The 25,416-nt window shown below is 56.0% G+C and overlaps 1 protein-coding gene across 2 annotated transcripts in view; it reads right to left on the reverse strand.

The window, feature by feature from the left end:
* Positions 1–1,852: 1,852 nt before the first annotated feature.
* The window catches only part of SLC6A3 (solute carrier family 6 member 3), a 47,985-nt gene continuing 24,421 nt past the window's right edge, over positions 1,853–25,416 (reverse strand). For both annotated transcript variants that reach the window (XM_058430155.1, XM_032135437.2), the window contains 9 exons: positions 23,964–24,067; positions 22,584–22,708; positions 19,308–19,420; positions 17,757–17,885; positions 17,062–17,161; positions 14,246–14,346; positions 10,970–11,137; positions 8,970–9,041; positions 1,853–2,777 (listed from right to left, as the gene is read on the reverse strand). In XM_058430155.1, coding sequence (XP_058286138.1) covers positions 2,754–2,777; positions 8,970–9,041; positions 10,970–11,137; positions 14,246–14,346; positions 17,062–17,161; positions 17,757–17,885; positions 19,308–19,420; positions 22,584–22,708; positions 23,964–24,067 — 936 coding nt within the window. In that variant the 3' untranslated portion in view covers positions 1,853–2,753. The remainder of the gene's footprint in view (positions 2,778–8,969; positions 9,042–10,969; positions 11,138–14,245; positions 14,347–17,061; positions 17,162–17,756; positions 17,886–19,307; positions 19,421–22,583; positions 22,709–23,963; positions 24,068–25,416) is intronic.

Genomic DNA, 25,416 nt, shown 5'->3' on the forward strand with positions numbered 1-25,416 from the left:
CCGCCCCTGAGGGTAGGGGCATCCTATGTGACAACGGGGAGGGTGGGGGGCACTAGTAAGGCTGCAGGCAGGTTCAGCCCTTGTAGGCAGCCCAGCACTTTTCTTGCCACAGAGTTTACTCACCCACCTGAAAGGTGCGAGCATCCCTCCTGTCCACATGCAGGCACGTGCGTGTGGCATGTGCTACAATGCAGCAGTAGCAGTGTCCCCACGTGCTGTCAGGCACAAAGCCCTCGGTGTGGGGTGTGCCCTCAGGCAGTTCGGGGCAGGGCTGCAGGTGGGGCTGGCAGGAGTGACGCTTATCACAGGTCACTGCCTGAAAGGGGTGGCTGCCATCCTATCACAGGTCATGCTGAGGGCATTGGCATTTACTCCAAGCACCAGGATAACCCTGGGGTTTCCTTGAGCTGTGGCCTGATCTGTTGGTATCTAGAAGAATCCTTTAGGCCACAGAGAGACAAAAGACGCTTGGACTGAGGGCCAGGAGCCACTAAGATCTGGGATGGGGCTTGGAAGAGGCTCTCGGGTTGGGCAGTGGCAGTGGTCAGGCAGTGTGGTTGGTGTCTGGACATGTGGGGAGCCCACAAGAATGCTGACAGGCGGGTGAGGGGCTGGGGGAGAGTGGTGCAGGATGGCACAGAGGTCCAGCCTGAGCAAGTGGGCACGACATAAAGCAGGTGCACGACCTGCCACAAGGGACCCTGCAGGAGTGCGGACCTGGGTGAGGGTCACCACTGCACCCAACACTGCGTGGGACCCTGGGGAGGGGACAGGTCACACCCAGCACACCTGCGTGGGAGCCCGGGGAGGGGACAGGTCACAGCCAGCACACCTGCGTGGGAGCCCGGGGAGAGGGGACAGGTCACACCCAGCACACCTGCGTGGGAGCCCGGGAGGGGACAGGTCACACCCAGCACACCTGCGTGGGAGCATAGGGGATGTGTTACCTCTAACATCTAGGCTTCAGGGGAGGCCGGAAGGAGAGATGGGCCAAGAGGCATCAGGTGAGGAAGCTTTGCTGTGGGTGGGCTGGGGTGGGGCGGAAGCTGACATCGGGGTGTGAGCAGGTGAGCTGGGCCTGTGAAAATGGATGCGGCCCAGCGGAAACGAGGCAAGGAGGCTGAGGCGGTTTTTCCATTGTGGATGTCTTTTATTGTGCTTAGGGACCCACACGATGCTGACTAGAGAGAGGTCGACAGACACAGACAACACCTGGGTTGCTACACGGAGCCCCTCCCCAGAAGGCGATGAGGAAGCCGCTCTCTGTGCTGACTGCGGCGGCCAGAAGGCGATGGGGAAGCCGTCCTCTGCGTCCCTCCCCAGAAGGCAATGGGGAAGCTGCTCTCTGTGCTGACTGCAGCTGCCTGGCAGTTCACAGGCTGACGGCTCCCACCGAGCGTTACACTCCAGTCCCTGGAGCCCACGTCCACTTGCAGGGGACAGCCGTGACTGGCCCTGCACGGCACCTGCCCTCGGGCAGCACGTAGGCAGGCCCACCGACTCGAGGCATGAATTCAAACTATGGCACCCACTTTCCTGTCAGTGGCAGAGGGCAGTGTGCCATGGAAAGCAGCTTTTGGCCAACATCCTTCACTCAGTATTGCTAATTATTCTTGTAAACAAAAACTGCAATATCAGCAAACAAGCTCGCAGATACTGCATTCTTGAATTTGTTTTGATTCACAGGTAAATATGATTTTAAAAAGCCATCTGCAAACATAAAAACTGTTATTGATGTGACACGCACCTGAGAGAAATAAAATTCCAGTGGGGTCCCTTCCTGGAGGTCATGGCTCAAGGCCAGGCAGCGTGTGGTCTGCAGGCTGCCTGCGTGGGGGCCCTGCATGCGTCCTGGGGTAGTACACGCTCCTGCGTGGGGGCCCTGCATGCGTCCTGGGGTAGTACACGCTCCTGCGGGGGCCCTGCATGTGTCCTGGGGTAGTACACGCTCCTGCGGGGGCCCTGCATGCATCCTGGGGTAGTACACGCTCCTGTCAGGCCTTTCTTTACACCGCAAGGACCCACAGGTTGCCTGAGTGGCAGTAGCCTGAGCTGGTTTCAAGGAGTTTTATTTCTCTCTGCTACAAGAACATAAACAGAATTTCCTGGTGAGACATACCAGGACCCCTGTCCTCCAATGCCTCTGAACAGACTGTGTGTGCAACGTGTCAACTGAACGCTCAATTTACAGCCTCTGCTGGGAGCCATGCATCGGGAAAGGACTTTGCATGAACTTGTGGTTTCCTCCATTTCACCTTCTGCACAGCTAAACCAGGCGGGACACTTGGCTTTTTAATATGGGCAGAGTAAATGGTCTAGGAAGCTACTGTGAGCACAGGGATTCTCAGCAGGAGCGTCTACAAGGATCGTGATCCCCACCTGAGAACACAGTGCCCCTGGGGCAGCCTCGGAGCCGGGAGCAGGGAGCAGGGAGCAGGGAAGGAGGGAGCCAGCCTCAAACAGACAGCATGAAGTTAGACATTTTTTTGCCCTGCGGGGACGAGAATGGGGTGGACCTCACTGCACAGATCTACGTCGTTATTACAGCAACACAAGACACGGCGAGGTGCGCTCCCGGCACGGAAAGGTGTAAACAGTCAGAAGAGAGGAGTCTTCTGCTTTGTTGTTTGTGTTTTCAGTAGAGGTTGAAGAGTAGAAGTTGCCCTCCTTTCTCTCGAAACTTAGATTTCCTTGGTTTGTTCGTGTCTCTCCCATTGCAGGATGACTTCCCAGGGTCTTCGTCTCTGCCCCCTCTACACCTTGAGCCAGTGGCGGAGCTGGAAAGAAAACAGGTTTAGTCAGAAACCCTGGGGCGATGCCCCATTTAAGAGCAGCTGAAGGTGGCTAAGAGCAGCTGAAGGCAGTGAGCAGACAGTTTGCAGCCTCCCGGCCATGTGCCCTGGGAGAGGGGGAGGCTCATGGGGGGCCTGGACCAACACACCCTTGACAGGTGCCAGGGATCCGATGCCTCGCTCAAACTTCTACAAATCAATTATTACTTGATTTTTTAAAAAGCTGTGAGACTGAGGTTGCTGTGGTGGCCATGGTGGCCTCTGGGACACATTGATCAGCTGCTGAGTCTGAGAGATGCCGGGCACCCTCAATCCGGGGCTGGTTCCAGATTGTACCCCAGTGACTTGGGTGTGACGTGGTGATGTCACCTCTCCCCCACGTCCCCCCACCTTCCTGGGGGCCTCAGATGCTCCATCCAAGTGACACGCTACCTCTGCAGCTCCGTCTTGCTCTCTGCGACCTGTGCGGGTGCAAGAGCAGCGTGTACTGACTGCTCGGGGACTGATGAGACAGACAAGAGCAGCTATTTAGACCACCAGCAAATGTCATTGCCTGCTATTATGCAGCTGTTAGTTCAGCCTGTTTGTGAGCGTAAAAGCCCCTCGATAGGACTAAATGGCAAGAAGTGTGTTTCATAAACATTCCAAACAGGTTGCACGTGGGGCTTGCTTCTGACAAAACCATGCCAGTCATGGAAAGCCACTGAAGCTACTGTTGGCCACACCACAGGCTCCACCGGCCACTCCACTGAGAGCCTGCAGGGACCTCCTCAGCCTGGGTGGGATCACACTGCAGGCCAGGGGTCTACCGGGGGCCTGGAGCAGCCACAGCTGATGCCAGCACAGGCAGCATCCAGGTGCAGCTTGGGGCTCAGTGAAGGAAGCTGGGGGCAGGGAGCCCGGCCAGGACCCACAGCCAGGGGTGGCCCTGCGGCCGGAGCCCTAGAGCAGAGGCTCTGGGTGGCAGCCCCACTTCAGGTCAGCGATGAAGGAGCCATGCTTGGGACTCCAGTTGTGAGCCCTGTACCCCCGGGGTGAAGCAGTGGGACTCCAGCTGCGAGCCCTGTACCCCCGGAGTGAAACAGTGGGACTCCAGCTATGAGCCCTGTACCCCCGGGGTGAAGCAGTTCTCTGTCCTGCCCGCTGACAGAAGCAGAAGGTCCCCTCTGGAGGGAGATGTGCTTGGGGGCTCCCAGATTCCCACAGATTAAGATCAAGCCATAAATATAAAATAAAGACTAGAAACAGAAGACAGCAGCCCACTCTAAGTGAGTCCCCAGAAACCAGACCTCAATTTGACCCCAAAGGACCAGAGCTGTTGCAACAGATTCCAGGACGGCCACACGGGGGACTCTTGGAAAAGTGACACACGCACATCACAGTGATGAGAATTTCACAAGAAACAGCAGAGCACATGCAGCTTCCAGAGATGAAGCAGAAAGAGAATGGCTGGGATGCAGACCAGGGGCAGGGCACTGGGAGGCGGAGCGTCCATAGCTTAGCTGTGGTTTGTTCACGTGACGGACGGTCAGGGACCAGTCACAGTAGGTGAAGCGTAGCTATGGACACAGACATTTCTGACCTAGACGGAATAATAGGGACTGAATTTACCCTACTGTCCGAAACAACCCCCAAATAAAACACACGTGCCGATGACCTTCCAGACCGTGGACACCAGACCGTAAGGGTCAGTGGTCCCTGAGGGAAGCCAACAAGGAGGCCCCCTGCCACCCTGCTCGCTGCCTCGAGGGAGTTTCTAGATTGCAGCACAGGGACGGTGCAGCCTGGTGGACTCCCTGAGCTGACAGGCTGGAAAGGAGAGCGAGGGCAACGGAGGTGGCTGCAGTTTGCAGGCCAGAGCACCAGAGATGAGGTGGCCACACAGAAAGAAGACCCGGGACAATGGCCCAGGACCGCCACTGAGGGTTCAGCTGAGCACATCCCGCTGCGTATGAGGAGGCTGGGGAGAGAAACGCCAACAGGACCAGAGGGAACCACCTCTGATGCCCACACAGGGCTGGGCATGGTGCCTGTTCCCCCGGCCAGGAAAATGTCACGATTCTCGGGGATTTGCATGGAGTGTGCACAAGGTCTTGCTTCAGTAGGGGTTGGTTAGGGCTACACCAAATGCTGAAGCCAAATAATACAGTTTTTAGGAAGCTAAAAATATCTAGAGATGCAACAAATGAAATTGTAAGAAGAGCAAGGGAAGATCAAGCTAGACGCAGATGCAGAATGGTGAGGGGCAGGCAGTTTCCACAGGCTGTGGGCTCACAAGGGTCTGTTTGTCACGGTGACAAATTAATAATTTAAAAATGGCCACATGTGGATTAATGATAAGATGCGTTACTCAACTGTGCACCTAAGATTCAAATGAAAACAAAATCTAAGTGAGATAAGAGACCTGGAGGACCCACGGCCAAGTGGACACACCAGAGCCTCATAACGGAAAACACAGAAAGGCAGAAGGCAATCTTTCAATGTGTGGCCGCAAAATTCACAGAATGACAAGATTTGTGAATCCACAGATCTGGCCACACGACATATCCAGAGAGGAAAAATAAAAAGAAACCAAATTAGTGGTGGCGGGCGCCTGTAGTCCCAGCTACTCGGGAGGCTGAGGCAGGAGAATGGTGCAAACCCGGAAGGCGGAGCTTGCAGTGAGCCGAGATCGCGCCACTGCACTCCAGCCTGGACGACAAAGCGAGACTCCATCTCAAAAAAAAAAAAAAAAAGGAAAAGAAACCCAGGTCCCGACACTCCACAGTGAACCCACGACATGGAAAGCAGAAAAAACTCGGCCGAGTGCAGGGGTGAGGACGCCACAGAGCAGGCTCACAGGCCACACGTCTCAGCACAGCCATGGAACACTGCTGCCTCCAAAACGCAGAGATAGTCCCTGTCAGCCTAGAGCCCTGAGCCCACAACAGTGCTTTTGTGAATGAGAGCAACATAAAGATGTTCCCAGACACCGATAGTGAGGGAGGTTAGCAAGAGACCTCCTCAAAGGAATGTCTGAAGGATGCTTTTTGAAAAGCAAGAAAATGGTCCTAGAATAAAAGAAGTCAGTAACGAAAGTATGGGAACCAACAAACCCCAGGCATGCACATTAGTCCAAGGAACACGATGAGTCCGTACAAAATAATAACAGTGTCTAATTTGTGGGTTAAAAAGAGAGAAATGGATTTGAACAATCATAGCATGTTCATCAGTAGGAGGAAGATTTAAGTCCTTGTAATGGGATGGGGTTAAAATATGGTTTATCTGTAGAGTTTAAGTGAAATATGTATGGTACAACCTCAAGAGTAGCTATTAAAAGAATAGAATAAGCCTGGGCACAGTGGCTCAGGGCTGTAATCCCAGCACTGTGGGAGGCAGTGGTGGGCAGATCACTTGAGGTCAGGAGCTCGAGACCAGCCTGGCCAACATGGTCAAACCCTGTCTCTACTAAAAACACAAAAATTATCCAGGTGTGGTGGTGGGCACCTGTAATCCCAGCCACTTGTGAGGCCGAGGCAGGACAATTGCTTGAACCTGGGAGGTGGAGTTGCAGTGAGCAGAGATCACGCCACTGCACTCCAGCCCGGGTAACAGAAGACTCCATCTCAAAAAAAAAAAAAAAAAAAAAAAAGAATAAAGTATGTAAGTTCTAAGCAAGTAGAGAGAAATAAATGGAATAATAAAAATGAGTGAACCAAGAAAAATCAATCTATAAAAAGGCAATAAAGGAGAAAAACACTAAAAATGGGACAAATGGAATAGAAAGATAGTAGAATCGAGTTCAAATATATCAATAATCACAACAAATGTAAATGGATTAACCTGTCCAATTGTCAGCGTAAAAAATTCTAGGTGTATGCTGGGTTTGCAAAAGACACTTAAATCTTAAGATTACTGCAAAGTTGAAAGTTAACAGATTGCGAAAGATATTTCAGGCAAACTCAAATGACATCTGGTGCAACTATATTTGTCCCAGACAAGTCAGACTTTAAGACCAAAAGCATCATTAGGGAGTGAAGATGGGTTCATGTCACCAGGAAGAGATGATCATTCTAGACATGGATCAACCTCAGAAAACAGCCTCAGACTACAGAGAGCAAAACCTGATAGAACTGAGGGGAACAGCAAACAAATATACCATCGAGGAAGAATATGCCACAGGCATCTCTCAATTACTCATGGTCAAGCACCCCTAAAGTTGACAAAGTGTAGACAATGTGGGTAACATGATATATAAGCCTACTCAAATGGACAGAAGCAGAACTGTGTATTGACAATTAGAGAATAGCACATTCATCTAAAAGATGTGCAATGTTTATCAAAGTTGATCAGGTACAAGGCCCTAAAGAAGTCTCAATACATTTTAAATAATAGGTATCATATGTGTTTGAGAACAATGAAATTAATTTGGAAATTAAAAACAAAAAGATGAGTAAAACATCCCCATATATTTGGCAATTTAAAAACAGACTTTTAAGCAAGTTATGAGTTGACAAAGTCTCAATGGAAATTAAAATATACTTAGAACTAAAAGATAAATACTATGTAAAAAAATGTGGAACGCAGCACATGGAGTATTTTGAGGGAAATTCATAGCCTTGAGTGCTTACATTAGAAAAGATCGAAGGATGCAAATTAATAACCTAAAGTCCAAATTAAAAAGTTAGCAAAACTACAACAGAGTAGATCCAAGAAAAGCAGAGGAAGAAATGATAAATACAGGAGCTGAGATTAATGCGACAGGAAGCACAGCAAGAATCTCACACGAAGTCACAGTTGGATATTTGAGAAGACTAGCAAGATCCTACACAAACTGTAAGACCCCCAGATACAGGACTCTCAGAGGAGAGAGGCTCTGGTGGAGCAGGACCGGAGGCCCAGTGGGGAGGGGCTGGCGTCCCCTGGATGCATGGGATGGGACGCCTGGATGCTCCTCCTGTGTTTGGAGCAGGCAAGTCACTGGGAAGACGGAGGAAAAGGTGCCAGTGGAGGGAGGCAGAGCCCACACCGGAACCTGACTCGCAGGGAGGAGGAACAAGCTGTGCAGATGTGTGCTCAGAGGCGGCTTCTCCCCACTGCCTCCAGACCTGTTCCCTGCTCAGCGTCTTGTTCTGCCTGACGTCACCGCCCACCTCCCAGGCACACAGAGCCCCCTCCCTCTGCCTGCATCCTTGCTCCTGCCCCATGTGCAGGTCCATGCTGGGCTCCTCAGGTGTGAGCTCATGAGAACCCTGTTGGAAGGATGTTTACGAGAATGAGCCACAGAGAGGTGGCCAGAGGGAAGAGGCAGGTCCAAGGTGGGGCCGCGGTGCCCTCCACACTATGGCCTTCTCTCCCTTTTGCTGTGCCTTGGACTCTGCTGTCGGCATTAGGCTGACGTTAGTGTCTGGAATCAGGTCGGGGCTGAGGCCACTCTGGGGTGGAGGACAACAGTGCCACAGGCCCAGGGCACAGCCCAGGCTCCTCTCCTGCCAGCCAACTCTGTGATCTTGGGCACATTCCGGGGCCTCTCTGGGTCTCAGGGATCCTTGTGTAGACAGAGTGGCAGGCTGCCTCTTAGGGTTGTGGGAGTAAAAACACGCCAGGTGTTTACTGTGTGCCCCTGGGAATGCACCTGCTCCACGGCATGTCATGAACATGTGCGCACACACTTGGATGGCTCCCAGGGTGCAGGAAACACCTGGTGTGACCATCCTCTCACTCGAAGCCAGCCCCAGGCTCCCAGGCCTCTCCAAGCCCCTCCAGGGCTCCCTATGGCTCCCCATGGCCAGGCCCAGGCCTCCCCTCCTGGCACTGTCCCTCGTGCCCCCATGAGGTGGGCGGGTCCCTTGCTGGTCCTTAAGCTGGCTCAGCTGGCCCCGCAGGGCACTGCTCCCGTGGTCTGGGACATGCCCAGGTCTTTGCAGGGACCATGCTTTCCTCAGGCGTCTGTGCAGAGGCACCTCCCGGGGCCCCCGCGTCATGCGCCCCCCCGTCCCAGGCGCACGTCTCCACTGTCACCTGCCACAGCTGGCTGCCTGTCCTCATAGAGCGCTGAGTAAATGAGCACCATCTACACCAGCCTTGTCTACACCAGCCTTGTCTACACCAGCCTCGGAGCCCTCTGGGGGCTAAGAACACTGAGCTTGGGATCATTCTGAATTCCCGAGAGAGGCCCAGCAGGGACCACGACCTCACCGTGAACTGGCGCACCTCCCCTCTGTCCACCAGCTCGCGGTCCTTCTCGGGCGCAATGGCGTAGGCCAGTTTCTGAAAGAGAAGAAGAGTGCGGGGGCCAGTGCAGACCAGCACCCACCGCCAGCACCCACCACTGACTCACACTGCCAGGACCCTCACCTGCCAGCACCCTCACCACCAGCCCTCCTCACCTGCCAACGCCCACCCACCGGCATCCATATCACCAGCACCCACCACTGACTTACACTGCCAGTGCCCACACCGACCAGCCAGCCAGTCAGGCCCGAAGCTGACATCCTGACGGTCCCCTTAAAGTCTAGCGCAGAGCAGAACATCAGCATTTGAGCCCTTGCTTGAAATAAAACGCGGTCCTGGAGACGGCTCTTGTCTCTAAGTTACCACGTGTGCTGGGCCCTGAGGAAGAACGTGCCCACACCCAGGTGGGCTGCCTCGGGGCCACCTGCAGCTGACATGTTCCAGGAGCACTTGCTTTTTGTCACCTGCAGCTCCTGGGAGAGTGAACGCTGAGCCTGCCTTCCTTCCACTGCCTGCTGCAGCAGCTCCTGGGGCTGGACGGCACCAAGTCCTCCCAGAGCAGGCGGCATCTTCAGGAGCTCACACTCGGGGGCCTGGATGCCTGTGTCTGGATCTCTGAGGCCAGGTGACCTCTCGCAGGGACCCCTGTGTGTGGCCCTACCACACGTCATCACCACAATTCCACTTGTACCTGGCTCAGCTGCTGAGGTTTTACTTGGCTTATGTTGAGAGTTTGGCCGTGCGAGGGGTAAGGGCACTGGTTATTTAGGCCTGCTGGGTTGTAAGCATCCTCCAGCTCTGTGCTGACCTGGGCCCTGCCTCCCAAGTCCATCCAGCCTCCCAGAGGAGCTCTCTCCCTGCAGGGACTGCCCAGCTGCCTGCTCTTCCCCTGCGCTGGGTCCTGGCAGGTCAGCCCGTGGGGGTCTGAAAAGGACTGTCCACAGCACAGTGCCATCAGCTTTCCTGGGGCCATGGCAGCCCCAGAGCCCCTCCCGCTCCACAGAAGACCCCAGCCACACACTATGCTTTGCCTGCACTGGGCCCTGGCCTGGCCAGGCTGCTGGAGGGACTGGCTCAGTGCCAGCCTGGGAGCACCTGCCACATGTCTGAGCCCAGGGGGCACCGTGTGGCCCTAAGGTGGAATCCTTGAACACAGCTGGTGCTGCTCTGGGGTTTTGCTGCCCAGGGTCAAGCGAGTTCTTTCTGAGAAAGGCTGGGATCTGAGGAAGCAACTTCCGGGAGTTCCCAGTGGTGGGATCTCAGGTGAGGGCGACCCTCTTCCAAGGAGGGAGTGTCCTTGTTTCTTCCGGGAACCACAGAGCCAAGGTGTTAAACAGGGCGCTGTGATTGGTCCACCTGCCTTTCTTCTACGCAAAGGTGGCAAAACCAAGCAGAGGAAAGGAGATGTGTGTCAGTCACTCGGCAAAGCTTCCTGGGGCTCCAGCTGCCCCTGTTCAGCCAACGTTGGGCTCAGCCCTGGGGGGGCCTAGGTCACCCCGGATTCTACTGTCCTCAGATGGCTGCTGTGTCCCCCCGCTCCACCACATATCATAGTGTGTAGGCATGCATGCACTCAGTACACACAAACACTTGGACACGCATGTGAGCACAGACCCAGGCGCACACACGTGCACACGCAGACAGCACATACAGACACAGAGATACAGTGGACGTACACACAGGCACATGCACACACAGACACATGCACACATAGACACAGACAGACACGTGGACATACATAAAGACACACACACGAATACACATATGGACGCACACCCATGGGCCCAGGCGTGCAGGTGGACACACACAGACACACACACACACACACTGTTGTGGTGGCCACCTCCAGTATCATCCTCGTGGTCACAGATGACCCAGGCAGGTGAGGACTGGGGCCATGGACACCCATGGAACCTTTCTGGTGGCCTCACACTCAGGTGAAGGCGCCCCATCCAAATACCCACCTCTCGAAAGGACCCAGGCAGGCTGCAGAACTTGTAGGCCGCATAGATGGGCACCATGGCCATGGAGGACGTGGCGATGACCCAGCCCAGCGCGTTGGCCCAGTCGGGGAAGATGTAGGCCCCGTAGTGGGGGGGCCTGAAGGTCACGATGCTGACCACGACCACGAACTGAAACCAGCAGATACGGAGGTCAGGCAGCTCTCAGCCGGCGGTGCCAGGACAAAGCAGGGATGGGGCAGGCACTTCATGGCAGAGGGTCTCTCAGCCCCCACAGCTGTGCACGTGCAGACCTCAGCCAGGCCTGCAGACGTGGCAGCTGGGCATCCCGGGCAAGTCATGTCCTCCTGAAGCTTGATCTAGCCTGTCCTGTCCTATCCTGTTCTCTCCCCTCCCCTCCCATCCCATCCTGTTCCATCCCCTCCCCTCCCCTCCCCTCCCCTCCCATCCTGTTCCATCACCTCTCCTCCCCTCCCCTCCCCTCCCATCCCCTCCCATCCCATCCTGTTTCATCCCCTCTCCTCCCCTCCCCTCCCATCCCATCCCATCCTGTTCTGTTACATCACATCCTGCTCTATCCCATCCCATCCCATCTCATCCCATCCCATCCCTTCCTGTTCTATCCCACCTTGTTCTATTCCTTGCTTGAAGTCACAACAAAAACAAAACTGACCACCACCAAGTACACTGAATCTATGATCATCCATGGCCTGAAGACACAACTGTGACCCATGCAGGACCACCCTAGGGCCATCTGAGCTCCGTATCTCTACTCATTCTAGAAGCAAATCTGATAAAGTCACAGACCTGTCTCAGAACCACCACCACAAAGGTAACAGAGGGTGGAGTGGATGCCACTTGGAGGGGCAGCTTCCCACTCTCTGGAGGCTTCTCCTTAGGCAGCTTATGCATTTGTTCATCCACTCCACAAACATGCACCACCATCTAAAAAGATCCTCCACGTGCCTACATATGCACCTCACACCTCAATGTGTTCTGTGCACCCACATGTGTACTGCACGCCTACTTATGTGTCCTGTGTACCTGGGTCCTTCCCAAGGAGACAAGGGAAGCTCTGATAGATATGGTTTATGATGTAGCTTAAAATGCATTTTTTTTCCAAATTATCCACTTTTCCTCAATTTCAGAAAAGTTAAAACATCCAAGCCTTCCACCTGAAAAGCATGTTGGACGCGTGTCTCATGCCAGTCTCAGCATCTTCTTCACACGCTACTTCGGGCCACCTGTAGGTTTGGAGCCGGGTAGCGGAGGACTGGGATGGGGGCTGAGGTTGTGTCTGTCACGTGACCAGAGCCAGGGTGAGCAGCCCTTTGGCGAGCAAAGCCAGTGTCCTGCAGCATCTGGGATCAGGGGCGGCTGCCTTGGCTGCACAGAGAGCCCTGAGCATGCTTTAAAGAACCACGCGTGCGTCCCTGGACATGTCGGTCTTGCACATCTGACATGTAGGTATTGCTGTAATGTGCTTTCCGGTATTGCTCAACTTCTCGCTAGATACCACTTTCCTTAGAAACGACTACGCCTCCCCAGGCCACAGTCTGCCCATGTAAGTTGCCTTTGCTCGGGCATAATTTCCCTGTAGCAGTGCTGCGGCGTCATCTGCCACAGAGTCATCTGAACAAGTCTGGGGCGTGTACACCCCTTATGACCAGAGGTTAGCACACGCCAGAGGGCAGGGGACTACGCCACAGCCTGAAGAAACAGATGATAACACAGACATTATTTTTCTGCTCAAATCAAAACGTCATAGGAATTGCGCTGTAATATTAAATATAAAATGACATAGAGCAATGAAATTGTCATGTTTCCCTCAAGTTGGCAAAATGAAGTCCTGTTTCGTATAGTTTGTAGGTTTATCTAAAAGTCTACGAAGTGTGTTTCTGCATGAAGTTCGAAGATTTGGTCTAAGATCAGTAGAACATTTTATCTCCTAAGATCGAGGTCAGCCCTCTGGGTGTTAAGAGGAGACACCCCCTCAAGGGGAGCTGATGTCCTCATGCAAAACAGCTCAGTTTCAACTAAAGGCGGGGGAGAGCGGGAGGTGGGCAGGAGGCTGACTTTCCGGGAGGGCTTCCTCACTTTCCCCTCCGAACAGCCGTGTAGTCTGTGTGCTATTAAAAGGCTGCCCCGTGAATCCAGGAGTCTTCAACGGGAGCCTCCGCAGGCGCAGTTAACTGGACTTGGAACACTTACGTGCAGTCACAGCACGCGGCCTGGAGCTCTCACACTATGTCGAGTTCCTCCGGGAGAGGGCCTGCCTATCATCTCTTTCCTGTACCCTGGAACCCCTCTGCTTGCAACTATGGGGCTGTCCCACCTGCTGTGTGCAGGTGACGAGGGGTCTCCATGCACGTGGGCCCTGCTGACCCCGGGACCAGCCCTTGGTCCACGAGAGGGTGCGGCCTGAGTCCCCTGCCCTGTTCCAGGCCCCGCCTCGTGCCTGCTGGACTCGGGAGCTGCTTCTCTACGTGAGCAGCTCACGGGACACTCTGCTTAGACCTGGACAGCTTTTAGGTCTCCTGCCCAGACCAGGCGGCACAGCTTTGCTTTGTGAGCCTCCAGGCCTCTGTAGGTCAGCGGAGGAAGCACTGCGGGCAATCCCTAATGAATGCGCGCAGCCACCTTCCAACAAAACTCTATTTACAAACACGGGCGTCCTTTGGCCTTGCCCGGTGTGCCCTGACTCGATGGCGGATGACAGAAGCAAGTGCCTACTGGACGCAGTGATGCTGCTGAGCCAGAGGGAGGCCTGCGTGAGCAATGGGACGGGGCCGAGGCCCCTGCTGCTCTCATCCAGCACTCGGCGTCCTTTGTCCCCGCTGCCCTGGAAGCTCTAACTTCGACCTTGATCCTCACAGGCAGAGGTGAGTGGACAGCCCGACCCACCTCCAGCTTCCCCTCCCAACACAGAGGCGTGGCCCAAGTGCAGGACTCACAACGAACCGTGACAGAGGTCCAAGACCACGTGAGGGTTTTTCGGTGGGTCTAGAGGGGAGGGTGGAAGGCACCTTCAGGAGACTATAGATGAGTTCAGGGATCAGCCTGTCCTTCTGGGCCGAGTCCTGAGGCCCCTGACTCCAGCCACGGTGACCTCAGTCTCAAAGCAGCCTTTAGGGGCCCACCCCAGGCCCTGCCCCCAGCCTCCTATGCACTCAGTGTGCTCAAGCAACAACCCACATGCAGATGCTGGACCTCAGGGCAGGTGCCAGAGTGGGGACAGTGGGCAGATGGGGGAGGGGCAGGTGGCCCGAGGTCCCTTACCAGGAGAAAGCAGGGGCTGACCAGCTTCCAGCACAGCCGCCAGTACAGGCTGGGCCGCTGCCCAGTCATCTGCTGGATGTCGTCACTGAACTGCCCGACACCTGAGGGGAGAAGAGGCGGCATCGGCGCCCATCAGGGCAGCGCATTCCCCTGATGCTGGACACGTGTGGGGGTCCTCGCTGACTCCCAAGGGCCCCACCTACTGGCCCCAGGCTCTGGCTGTACCCAGCCTCCTGCAGAGGGGGCCAGGCCACACCCCAGCCCACTGGGTGCCTCACTGACGGGTGGGGGCCCACGTGCCTGCTCCACCCTGGAGATGCACCAGGAAGAGCTGCACCCTGGCGAGTGCTCCCCGCACCCCGGCAACAGCCCCTCGGGTCCTCCTCCCCATCCTATGGCTCTCCCCGTCTCCCTCTGTTACTGGTACTTCTTGTTCACTTAAAAAGATTGTGGTAAAATACACATAACATAAAACTTACCATTTTAGCCATTTTTACGCATAGAGTTCATAATGTATTAATACATTCACATACTGTGTAACCGTCACCACTGTCCATCTTCAGAACTCCATCTTCCAAAACGAAGTTCTGCCCCCATGAAACGCCAACTCCTCCCGACCCCCAACCCCCACCAGGCCCCGGCACCATCTGCTTTTTGTCTCAATGAATGTGACTCCTGTGGGAACCTCCTGTCAGTGGAGTCACGCAGCGCGGGGCCTCTGCAACTGGTTTACTCCCTGGAGAGTGTCCCTGAGGCCCACGTCAGCATTCCCTTTTGTTTTAAGGCCGAATCATATTCCGTCGTAAGTATACTGTCACCGTGTCTTCAGAAAAGCTATTTCTAGAAAGATAGTAAACATTTTTTTCTCCCCAAAAGCAAGTACCAGCAGTCCGCCTTAGAAATGCATATTTTTGTTTCACTGGTATTATCTAACTTCTTCTAGGAACTGACCCTAAGACCTTAAGAGTGATTTCTCCCCCCACATCTGCCCTGGTCTGTGACTCGTGTGACCGCAGCTGATCTGCTGAGATTTGGTCTAGTCTTGCGGTTGTCCCGTGTCCCGTCAGAAAGAAGCCCCCACACAGAATCCCCTCTCCACACCCACCCAGCATCTGAGCTCTGGACTTGAGAGATGGACGTGGGAGGCAGCGGGGATGCAGAGAGGTGAGGCCAGAAGCAGCCAAGGGGGGCGTCCCCAAGGCCCCTCAGCCCCCAGACCCTGCCTCCCACCAGCAGGTCCCAGGGCCCCTGCCGGAGCAGGAGTCATCAGCTCCAAGACCTACAGGACCGCAGCGCGCTGGAAGCCCGGCGTATTCCGGCACATCTTGTTAGAGCACAGGTTTTGTTTCATTTAGATGAGAGGGGCGTGGATCTCTTTGGAAAAATAACACAGATCTCGGTCTTCTGAGGCGCAGGTGGCCAGGGCCAGCTTCGCCCCGTCTCCCGTGCTTCCAGAGGCCATGGCGATTCAAGGCACTTTCTCCCTTCCTCTGTGAAGGTCTACGTTTTGTTCAGGGAAGATGACAATGAGAGCAATAGACAAAGTATGGATTCCAGACACCCGTGAAAGTACAGCGAGGTTGATATTTCCCTTTTCTGTAGAGCAACACTGGAAACAGTGTTCTCAGAATAGGAGCTATTTGTCCTCTGTCTCAAAGCCAGGACGCTTATCTGGCTATAAATTCCATGGCTCTGAGGCAGACAAAATGACCCCCTTGTTTGCAGGTGAGCTGGGCGTCCTCCAAAACCGGGGCTCATGCAGCACCACAGACATCAGCTTTCAGCCAGATCCACACATTTTTTTTTCTTGTTTGAGACGGAGTCTCACTCTGTTGCCCAGGCTGGGGTGCAGTGGCGCAATCTCGGGTCACTGCAACCTCTGCCTTCCGGGTTCAAGCTGAATAGTATCCCGTCATAAGTATACCGTCAGTGTCTTCAGAAAAGCTACAGCCTCCTGAGTAGCTGGGATTATAGCCTCGTGCCACCACGCCTGGCTAATTTTTTTTTTTTTTTTTAGTAGAGATGGGGTTTCACCATGTTGGCCAGGACGGTCTTGATCTCTTGACCTCGTGATCTGCCCGCCTCGGCCTCCCAAAGTGCTGGGATTACAGGTGTGAGTCACCGCGCCCGGCCCACACATTTATGGCGAGATGCCCCGGTTCGGCCTCGCCACCTCCCTGGAAGTGACCTGGCCAGGTAAGTGGAGCTGGCACTCCGGCCCATTTTACAGAAGAGAGAACTGAGGGGAGTCGAAGTGAGCTGGCCAGGTCAGCACGCAGGGAAAGGGTAGCCCTGGCTCTGGGCTGGGTTTTCTGTTGCTGTTTAAACCACTGGTGGACGTCCCAGTACACAGCTGGGGCAGCACAATGGGTCGGGAGCTGCAACCCGTTCAACGGCCGCCCACTGATCATCAGGCCCCGACTGCTCTGGAGCTCTGGTCAGCAGGGAAGGCGATGATGGCACCTCTGAATGCACCATGTCACGTCCCTGCTGAAACCCCAGCATGGATCTGATTGTGTCCCCCTGTGTGGGATGGGCTCACCGGTGCCTCTAGCGTGGAGGAGGCAGAAGACGCCCAGCCGCTGTGAACACCTCTGACCACAGTGTGCGTCTTCTGGCTGCCATCCAAGCTAAGCACCTCACTGATCCCATCAAAGGGACCAGTGCCAAGCCTCTCCCCTCTGCGGAGCTGCGATGACCACAACCCAGGCTTCCTGCAGCTGAAAGGTGTTTCCTCATGGCGGCTTTGTGAGAAGGGGAGTGGCACAGCCACCAAATAAGAGGGCGCCGGCTTGACTGCCTCCCCCCAGACTCACCGTAGAACCAGGCCACTCCGATGGCTTCGATGAGCACTCCAAAGAGGATGGACGTGCCGGCTGCAAAATGGTCCAGGAGCGTGAAGACGTAGATGCCACCCTGGAAGAGAGGGGAGCCTGTGGACCTGCAGAAGGGCTTTCCCCAAAGGTAAACCAGCCTGGGGACTCACTGTGCACACAGATTGTTTCACTCACTGCAAACTCTGGTTTGAGTCCCTAAAATTCCACCCACATGCAGCTTCTTAGGGCCATGTCTATTACAAAAAATAAAAATAAAAATGACCTCTCCTTTCCCTTCCTAGGGCTTCACGTGCAATTAGAAATGGAAGCAACTGAATGTGGAACTTGGCAGTGCCTCCCTTGGAGAGGGAGTGGCCTGGGTGCCCCCTCCCACATAGATAGGCTCTGCCACCATACCTCCAGAGTCCCCCAGTCCCCAAACCCTAGAAGGAGGCAGCTTCAGCCTGGGGTGCTTCTGGGGGAGCTGTCCAGGTGCTGAAGTGACTCTGGGACCAAGCTCTCGATGTGCAGTTAGTTACCCTGTGCACTGCTATGAGTCATCTTCTGGGGTGGGTGGGGATGCAGCTTCCTGGGTGCTGCGGTTCTGTCTGGCCTGACAGTTCCAGCCAAGGCACCCCGTGCCACGTGCTAAGGAGACATGACCAGGAGAAGGCGAAGCTGGCGATGGTACGTACGTTGGTGACGCAGAACAGGGAGAGAAGGAAGGTTGCCAGGACGATGAAGAGCGTGAAGAGCTCACGGTGTCTGTGCAGCAGCTGGAACTCATCGATGAGCCCGGTGATCACTGACTCCATACCGCCCATCTGCACACAGAGCACAGGGTCGGGCTGCAGGCTGGCGGCGCTCCTGACTGCAGCCTGGGCCAAGATCTACTTGTCACCCAGTGGACACACACCCGGGGATGGACACGGAACAGGGGCCACGCGGCCGTCCAGGGTGCAGGACACCTGGTAGTGAGGACAGCTGTTGGCGAGGGCTTCTGTGGCGGCACAACCGCAGGAGAGAGGACCCAGAGGGACCACTGTATCCACGGTAGGGAGTTTGCAGCCTCTTCGACGTCTCTGGGCGGGTAAGATGCAGCGTGGCTAAAACAATGCCACCCCGTCCACTGCTGCTGCACGGGTTCAGCTCGGCCAGATTTTCCTGAGCAAGATGTGCCCCCCACACAAAGCTTTCGGCTGCACCTGGCCTTGTCACTGGCTAAGCCTTCCCGACGGAGCCTCCCGACTCCCGGCATCCTCCTGTGGGACGCCATCCAGGCACCTGACTCCTGCTTAGTGACCTTCTTCACCTTGCTCAGTCCAGACCCCCCTTCATGCTCTCATGTCAGGAACATGAGGCCTGTGGTCAACCCAAGAGCCGTGGCAGAGCTGGATAGGATATGAGTGGGGGCCGGGTGCATGACCAGCTTTTATAAGGCAAGGGATTCTGAGTTCTTCGGTCCCAAACAGCTGACAGGGAAGAAGGAGCCTGAGAAAGTCCAGCAGGCCCAGGACCGATCGAGGGCTGAACCCGCCACCTCCAGCAGCTGGAGGTGCAGGGGCCACACACAAAGCATTCAGGGCCAGGCCTGGGATTGGTGGGTGCCAGGAACTTCTGTTGCCCTCCTCATTCTTCGTGGGGTAGCCGAGGGTTCCAGGGAAAGCCACGAGATATGAAGGACCTGCTCTGTGCCCTCCAAGGCCCCACCACTCCGGTGTCCTGAGCCAAGTCTTTGGTGGCTGGGGCCCTGCTGCACGTGCATGCATGTATGTGTGCATGTGTGTGTGTGTATGTATGTGTGTGTGCATGCATGAGTGCAGGCATGTGTGTGTGCGTGTGTGTGGGTGTGCATGTGTGTGGGTGTGCATACATGAGTGCATGCATGCATGTGCGTGGTGTGCATGCGTGTTCGTGTATGTATGTGTGTGTTCATGTATGTGTGTGCATGCATTCGTGTGTGTGTGCATGTGTGTGCACATGTCCAGGATCTGTAGGTGGCTCAGGGCAGGGCACACGGGTACCCCAGAGTAGCGGGATAAAGGGAAAGGTAAACTCCAGTCACCACTCACCCCAGCCCCAAGAAAGGTCTCCCAAATAATCGTGGGGCTCGCCCAAGTCAAGCATAGGAGGTCCGGGGGCCGTCCGTGAGCCCAGGGATCTTGCCTGGCCCTGGGAGGGCAGGGCCCCCTCGGGTGGAAGGAACCCAAGTGCGAGGACAGGGCCGGGCGGCGCAGGTTACTCACGGCGCTGTCGATACCCAGGGTGAGCAGCATGATGAAGAAGACCACGGCCCAGGCCGAGGACAGCGGGAGCGTGGCGATGGCCTCCGGGTAGATGATGAAGATCAGCCCCGGCCCTGAAACAGAACCCGCCCTGCTTGCCACAGAGCCCACGCTGTGCTCTCCCATCCATCCTGCCCCACCCCGCCCCGAGAGGCCAACACGGCCTGCCACAGGCCTGTAGAGACTAGGGTTGGTGCAGCCCTGCTGAAAAGCCCCCCTCCGGTACGTCCAGCAGACCCTGGCCTGGGACTCAGGAAAGCGGAAACCCAGAACCTATCGGAGGGCTTTGGTTCATGCCCACCACCCAGCAATGGGGCTCCTCCAAATTACCTGTGTCCTCGCGGGCTATGGGGGCGCTGGGGGAAGGAAGGGGCAGAAACAAGGAGAGGGCAGGAGGGGTTTCCAGGCTGGTCCTGCCCTTCATCCCAGGGACACCTGCTAATGTCCTTCTAGTTAGCTTTTCCTGCACATATCATGTAATATACACACACAGACACATGCACACACGTATGAATACTCATTTGTGCATTCAAACTCATACATGCAAGAACACGTCCACATGCACACACACAAACAGACCCATACACGTGCATGCACAAACACACACACACACAAACACACACAAATCACACACGTCCACACTATTTAGTAGCCTAATTTCTAAAATTAGCAAAACATTAGGGATGCGTTCCTGACCTCCGCCTTCCAGGCACATGAGGAAGCTGAGGTCCTCCCACCCTCCCGTAAGATCAGTCGTGGCTGCACTTGGCCAATGCGCTGTGAACACACAATGAGCGGGTCCCTGCGAGTGAAGCTTGGTAGAGGAGTGCGTGGCTCCTTCACCACCTCCCCTGCCGCGGGGTCCCGCAGGCCACATTGAGATGGGCTCCTGTCAGCTGGGGCCCTGAGGGCTCAGAGGAGCAGCACATCCTGACGGATACAGGGGCCCAGATGGTGGCTGCGAAGATAAGAGATAAACCTGCTACCTTGCTATCCCTGCGAGCGAGGGGCACGCCAGGCCGAGGGCGGCATGGCCAAGGCGGAGGAGATGTCCCCGCACAGCTCTCTCGGGAAGTGACACGTGCTTCCTGCTACCAGCAGGCAGACTCGGACGGAGGTGGAGGGGATGAGAGTGTGACAGGCATGCGACCAAAAGTCAACGCAATTTGGTCTCCGATGATCCCAAAGACAAGACCAGTCTCACAGGCAATTGACCTTTGACCATTTCAGAAGCCTTGCATCCTCCACTAGCTGGCACCGTCTCCCGAGCCCAATCTTGCACAATCTGCCCGAAACAGAATCCCCTGTCCTCAGCAGGCACGTGTCTGGCCCTAGCCTGCAGGAATAGGCCTGCGCCTGGCCTTTTAATTAATCAAAGGCCAGAGCCAGGGGCCGTTCCTAAAGGTCTTTCAGGGGCCTCACTGTCAGCCAAGCAGTGGGGTCAGACCTGGGCTCTTGCAGCTCCCAGATACCCTGGTGGATGGGGACAGCCTCCACGTGGGGTGGGGGAGGCAGGCTCGCCTGAGATGTTCTGGGGCTTAGATGGTACCAGCCAGGAGCCTGGGAAGATATTCATCAGCTCGGGGAACGTAATGTCAACACCCTTGCCTTCGTTTCTGTACCTGAGTTAACATTTCACCCTATTTTCTCGAGAATTAAGACTGTAAATGACATTTACTTTGCTTGTCATGAAATGCACAGAAGACATTCGACTTTATTTTCAGGGGTTAATAGATGTTTTTGCAAACTATGCTAGTTATCATCATAAAGGGCAAAAAGAATGAAGGAAATGCATAAATGCGGCATCCAGTAAATTTCACTGCTCTGCACTTATTTGCATGATGTTCCCTTTCTCCTGCTTTGACTGAATTTTTTTTTCCAGAGGAAAGAACACGGGCTTAGGAGGCCCACCTCTGAGCTGCGGCTCCAGCTCCAACCCGGCTTTCTGTTGCAAGCATGGAGGGGCCCTTTCAGGTCTCGGAGCCTGTTCCTACCTGCGGTGCGAGGGTCCTAGTGCCTCACTCTGTGAGACTCAGATGGGGTCAAGGCTGCCCCTGCTTGGTGCGTGTTGCTCCCCGCCCTCACTGAGCCCCAACATCCAGGCAGAGATCAGTCAGCAACAACACCCACATGGGACAGGGGCTTCTCTGAGCACAATCATTCCTCACGAATGTAGCGCCCCCACCCCACCCCCCAGAGAAGACAGTCCAGAGGAAGCAAGGATGGGGACGCAGGATGGGAGCCCACCCAACCCAGGCCCGTGTCTGGAGGGAAAGGGCGTCCTCCACATCCATGTGGCAGAGCAGGCTGGAGGCGGGCGGGGGCTCTACTGGCTGACAGAGACCGAGAAGCCTCGGGACTCCCTGGAGCTCTCGGTTGGCCCAAGTTAGGGCTGCCAACGCCGCAGCTTTCCACTGCAAGCACCAGAGCCGGGCAAGTGGCCCCAAGTGCCTGGGTCCACTCTCAGCCCCTGCATCTGTGCCCGTCCTGCTGGCTCCATCCTGCCTGGTACCCTTGCTGCGGCCGAGGCCTCCCCCCACCACTCACCTGTGCCTGCCCGAGCCCTGGACCCCTCCCCACCCTCTCGGAGTCAACTCCAGGCGTGCAGGGACACTCAGCGTCATGCGTCGGCCTGGGGAGCAGGCAGGGACACCCTGTGCTGGAGGCCTCAGGGATCTCCCAGCTGCTCTGTGGCCAAGCTGACATAGCGGCATCCCAGCCTGCCTCCAGGAGTTGCTGAAACAGCTCTTTCCTCCCCTTCCCTGAGCTGCATGTTCCCATACCACGTGGCAAGCAAACATCTAGAGGGCCCTCAGTGACAATATCCAGGCCAGACCCTGGTGGGGCAGCCTCATGTGGCATCTGCAGGGAGCAGCCAAGGGACCGAGGCACCAACTGCACTGCTCAGCTGCATTTGGGCTTGAGGTTCCCTAGCCCAGGGTGGAGGGCCCGGGAGGGGCAGGGCAGGGAAGGCCCAGGGTGGGGGGCCCGGGAGGGGCAGGGCAGGGAAGGCCCAGGGTGGGGGGCCCGGGAGGGGCAGGGCAGGGAAGGTGCTGGGTGGTGGGAAGGTCTGTACTGGGATGTGTACCGCCATCCTTCAAGAGCGAGGCAGCAACTCTCACTGATGTTGCTCAGGGACCGTGCATCTCCTTCCTCTTTCACAAGGAAAAAGGCTTTGCTGAGAGCTCGGCGCTGGTGCTACACGGAGCAGGCCCAGGTGCAGCAGGAGGGGCTCACCGTCCTTGGCCACGTCCGCGATGGGCACACTGTGCTTCTGTGCCATGTACCCCAGGAAGGAGAAGACGACGAAGCCGGAGGAGAAGCTCGTCAGGGAGTTGATGGAGGTGGTGACAATCGCGTCCCTGAAAGAACAAGACACGCCGTCTCAGGAACCAGCTGAGCTGCAGCAGCTGCAATTTTCCAGTCATTATCCTTAATTTACTGTGTCTGGGGAAGGGGGCGGGAGGTCTTTGGAGGGGCCACTTTTCCCAGTGAGCACGGCCAGCTCCTTAGCAGCCTGGCAGAGCTGTCCTTGGGCCACCTTGGTCCCCTGGCTGAGCTGCTCAAGGCTCAGTCATCAAGGCTCAGGGTGGGCAGAAGAGACGGCCACCCCTGTGCCCCGCGAGTCTTGCTGTGGACGCCTCACCCAGGGCAGATCTTCCAGAACCTCTAGGAGCACACACCTCCCGGGGACCTCGCTAAGATGCAGATCCTGACTGGGCGGGTCTCATGGCGTCTCAGGGGCTGCGTTTCCCGTGAGCTCCCAAGGGCGCTGGTGCTGCGGGCCTGGGGGCCCCATCTGAGGGCTGAGCAGCCAGAGGGCTGGAGGCAAGCGAAGGAGGAAGAGGGAGGGTCCTGGGGTCGGTCAGGGCACCAGCGTCCTCCTCCTGGGTTCCTGTGTGGCCTGTCACTGGGGTGGAAGGACCACACACTTCATCTGCAGAGCACCTGGACCCAGGTGGACGCAGGTGGGCTGTGGGCAGGGGCCGCCTTGGGACCTGCCTTCCAGCGCCCACGCTCAGGGGAGCCTGCCTGTGGTCTGGCCATTCTGCTGCACACACTGTCCTTGTATTTATACCGTGTTTCTATCCTCATGATGGGAAAGAAAGTAAGCACAAGTCCATAAAGGTCAAAGAAAGCAGATCCTGGATAAAATTCTGTTTCTGTTTTCAGGAGGATTTGGGGCCCGGCACGGGGCTTCAGGTGCCTGCCGGTAACACGGGGTGCACATGGGATGGGGGGACACACTCAGGGGGTTGCGAAGCTGGACCCTGAGCGAGGGAGGACAGAGACCCCCTGGGGCTGGTGTGAGGGAGAAGGGTGTGTCCTCGTGGAGGGAGGGGCTGGCCTTGCCACTCGGGGCCCTCAGTGGGGAATCTGGCGGCAGGTCCCTCCCAGGAGGCGACGCACCCACGGGCTTCAGTGCCTTCTTTAAAGTTGAAATCAAAATCGTGTTGGGAGCTGCCTTGCCGTCGCTTCTGTCTGAAAGGCCACACGGCTCACAGGTTTGCGGGTTCAGTGGATCCGCCCTGTTCTCATCCAGGGACACACTATTTCTGGAAGTCAATTTCTCCCCAGTACTGATGAGGCCCCTGCCTGACCCTGCTAGGCGCTCACCTGTAGCAGTTGTTGGTGAACTTGTTGTAGCTGGAGAAGGCAATCAGCACCCCGAACCCCACGCCCAGGGAGAAGCACACCTGGGTGGCCGCGTCGATCCAAACCTGCAGAGCCAGAGGGCGGTGAGAGGCTGTCCCAGGAGAACGCAGGCCACGGGCAAAGGACCCGAGCGCCCTTCCCGTCCCAGCCCCACGCCGAGGCCTCTAAACTCAACACCATCCTCAAGAAGCAAATGGCAGCAGACGACTGGTGGAAGACGCAGCCTCAGGAAGTGAACCCTCCCGGGCCAGCGGCCTGGAAGAGCCTCAGAAGCAGGGGGCTGTCTGTGTTCATTGATCTGGGATTCCCCATGGAGTATCAGGGCAGCGATTCCACAGAACCAGAGGTGCCCTGCTCCATAGCCCTCAGAACAGCACGGACTCATCCACACAGGACATGACCGCAGCGTCCTAATAACCCTCGGAACAGCACGGACTCATCCACACACGACATGACTGCAGCGTCCTAATAACCCTCGGAACAGCATGGACTCATCCACACACGACATGACTGCAGCGTCCTAATAACCCTCGGAACAGCATGGACTCATCCACACACGACATGACCACAGCGTCCTAATAACCCTCAGAACAGCACGGAATCATCCACACACGACATGATTGTGGAACCATGATAACCCTGGGGACAGCACAGACTCATCCACATGCTGCATAATGGCGATGCCCTGATAACCCTCAGAAAGTCATGAACTTATCCACACATGACATGACGACGGCGCCCTGATAACCCTCAGAGCAACATGGACTCATCCACACACAACATGATGGCAGCACCCTGACAACCCTCAGAAAGTCATGAACTCATCCACACACAACATGACCGCGGCACCCTGATAACCCTTAGAACAGCATGGACTCATCCACACTCACACCAGCCCTAGCGGGGTCTCCATCTTCCCTTGATCAGGGTCCGGCTTCACAACCCCCTGAGTGTGTCCCCCCATCCCATGTGCACCCTGCTGCATGATGGCAGTGCCCTGAAACCCTCAGAACAGCATAAACTCATCCACACACTACATGATGGTGACGTCCTGATAATGCTCAGAACGGAACATACTCAACCACAGGCTACATGATGGCGGCTTCCTGATAACCCTCAGAACATCATGGATCATCCACAAGCTGCATGATGGTGGCGCCCTGATAACCCTCAGAACAACATAAGCTCATCCCCAGGCTACATGATGGCGGCACCCTGATAACCCTCAGAACAGCATGGATCATCCACACGCTGCATGATGGCGGCGCCCTGATAACCCTCAGAAAGGCATGGACTCATCCACACGCTACATGACAATGGTGTCCTGATTGGATGCACACCAGCAATGCCTGCTTTGCATCTTTCCCAAAACATGAGCAGTACAGGTGCACAGCGGCACCTGGGCATGGCCAGG

Source organism: Hylobates moloch, unplaced genomic scaffold (assembly GCF_009828535.3).
Source record: "Hylobates moloch isolate HMO894 unplaced genomic scaffold, HMol_V3 SCAFFOLD_17, whole genome shotgun sequence".
Taxonomy (NCBI): Eukaryota; Metazoa; Chordata; class Mammalia; order Primates; family Hylobatidae; genus Hylobates; species Hylobates moloch.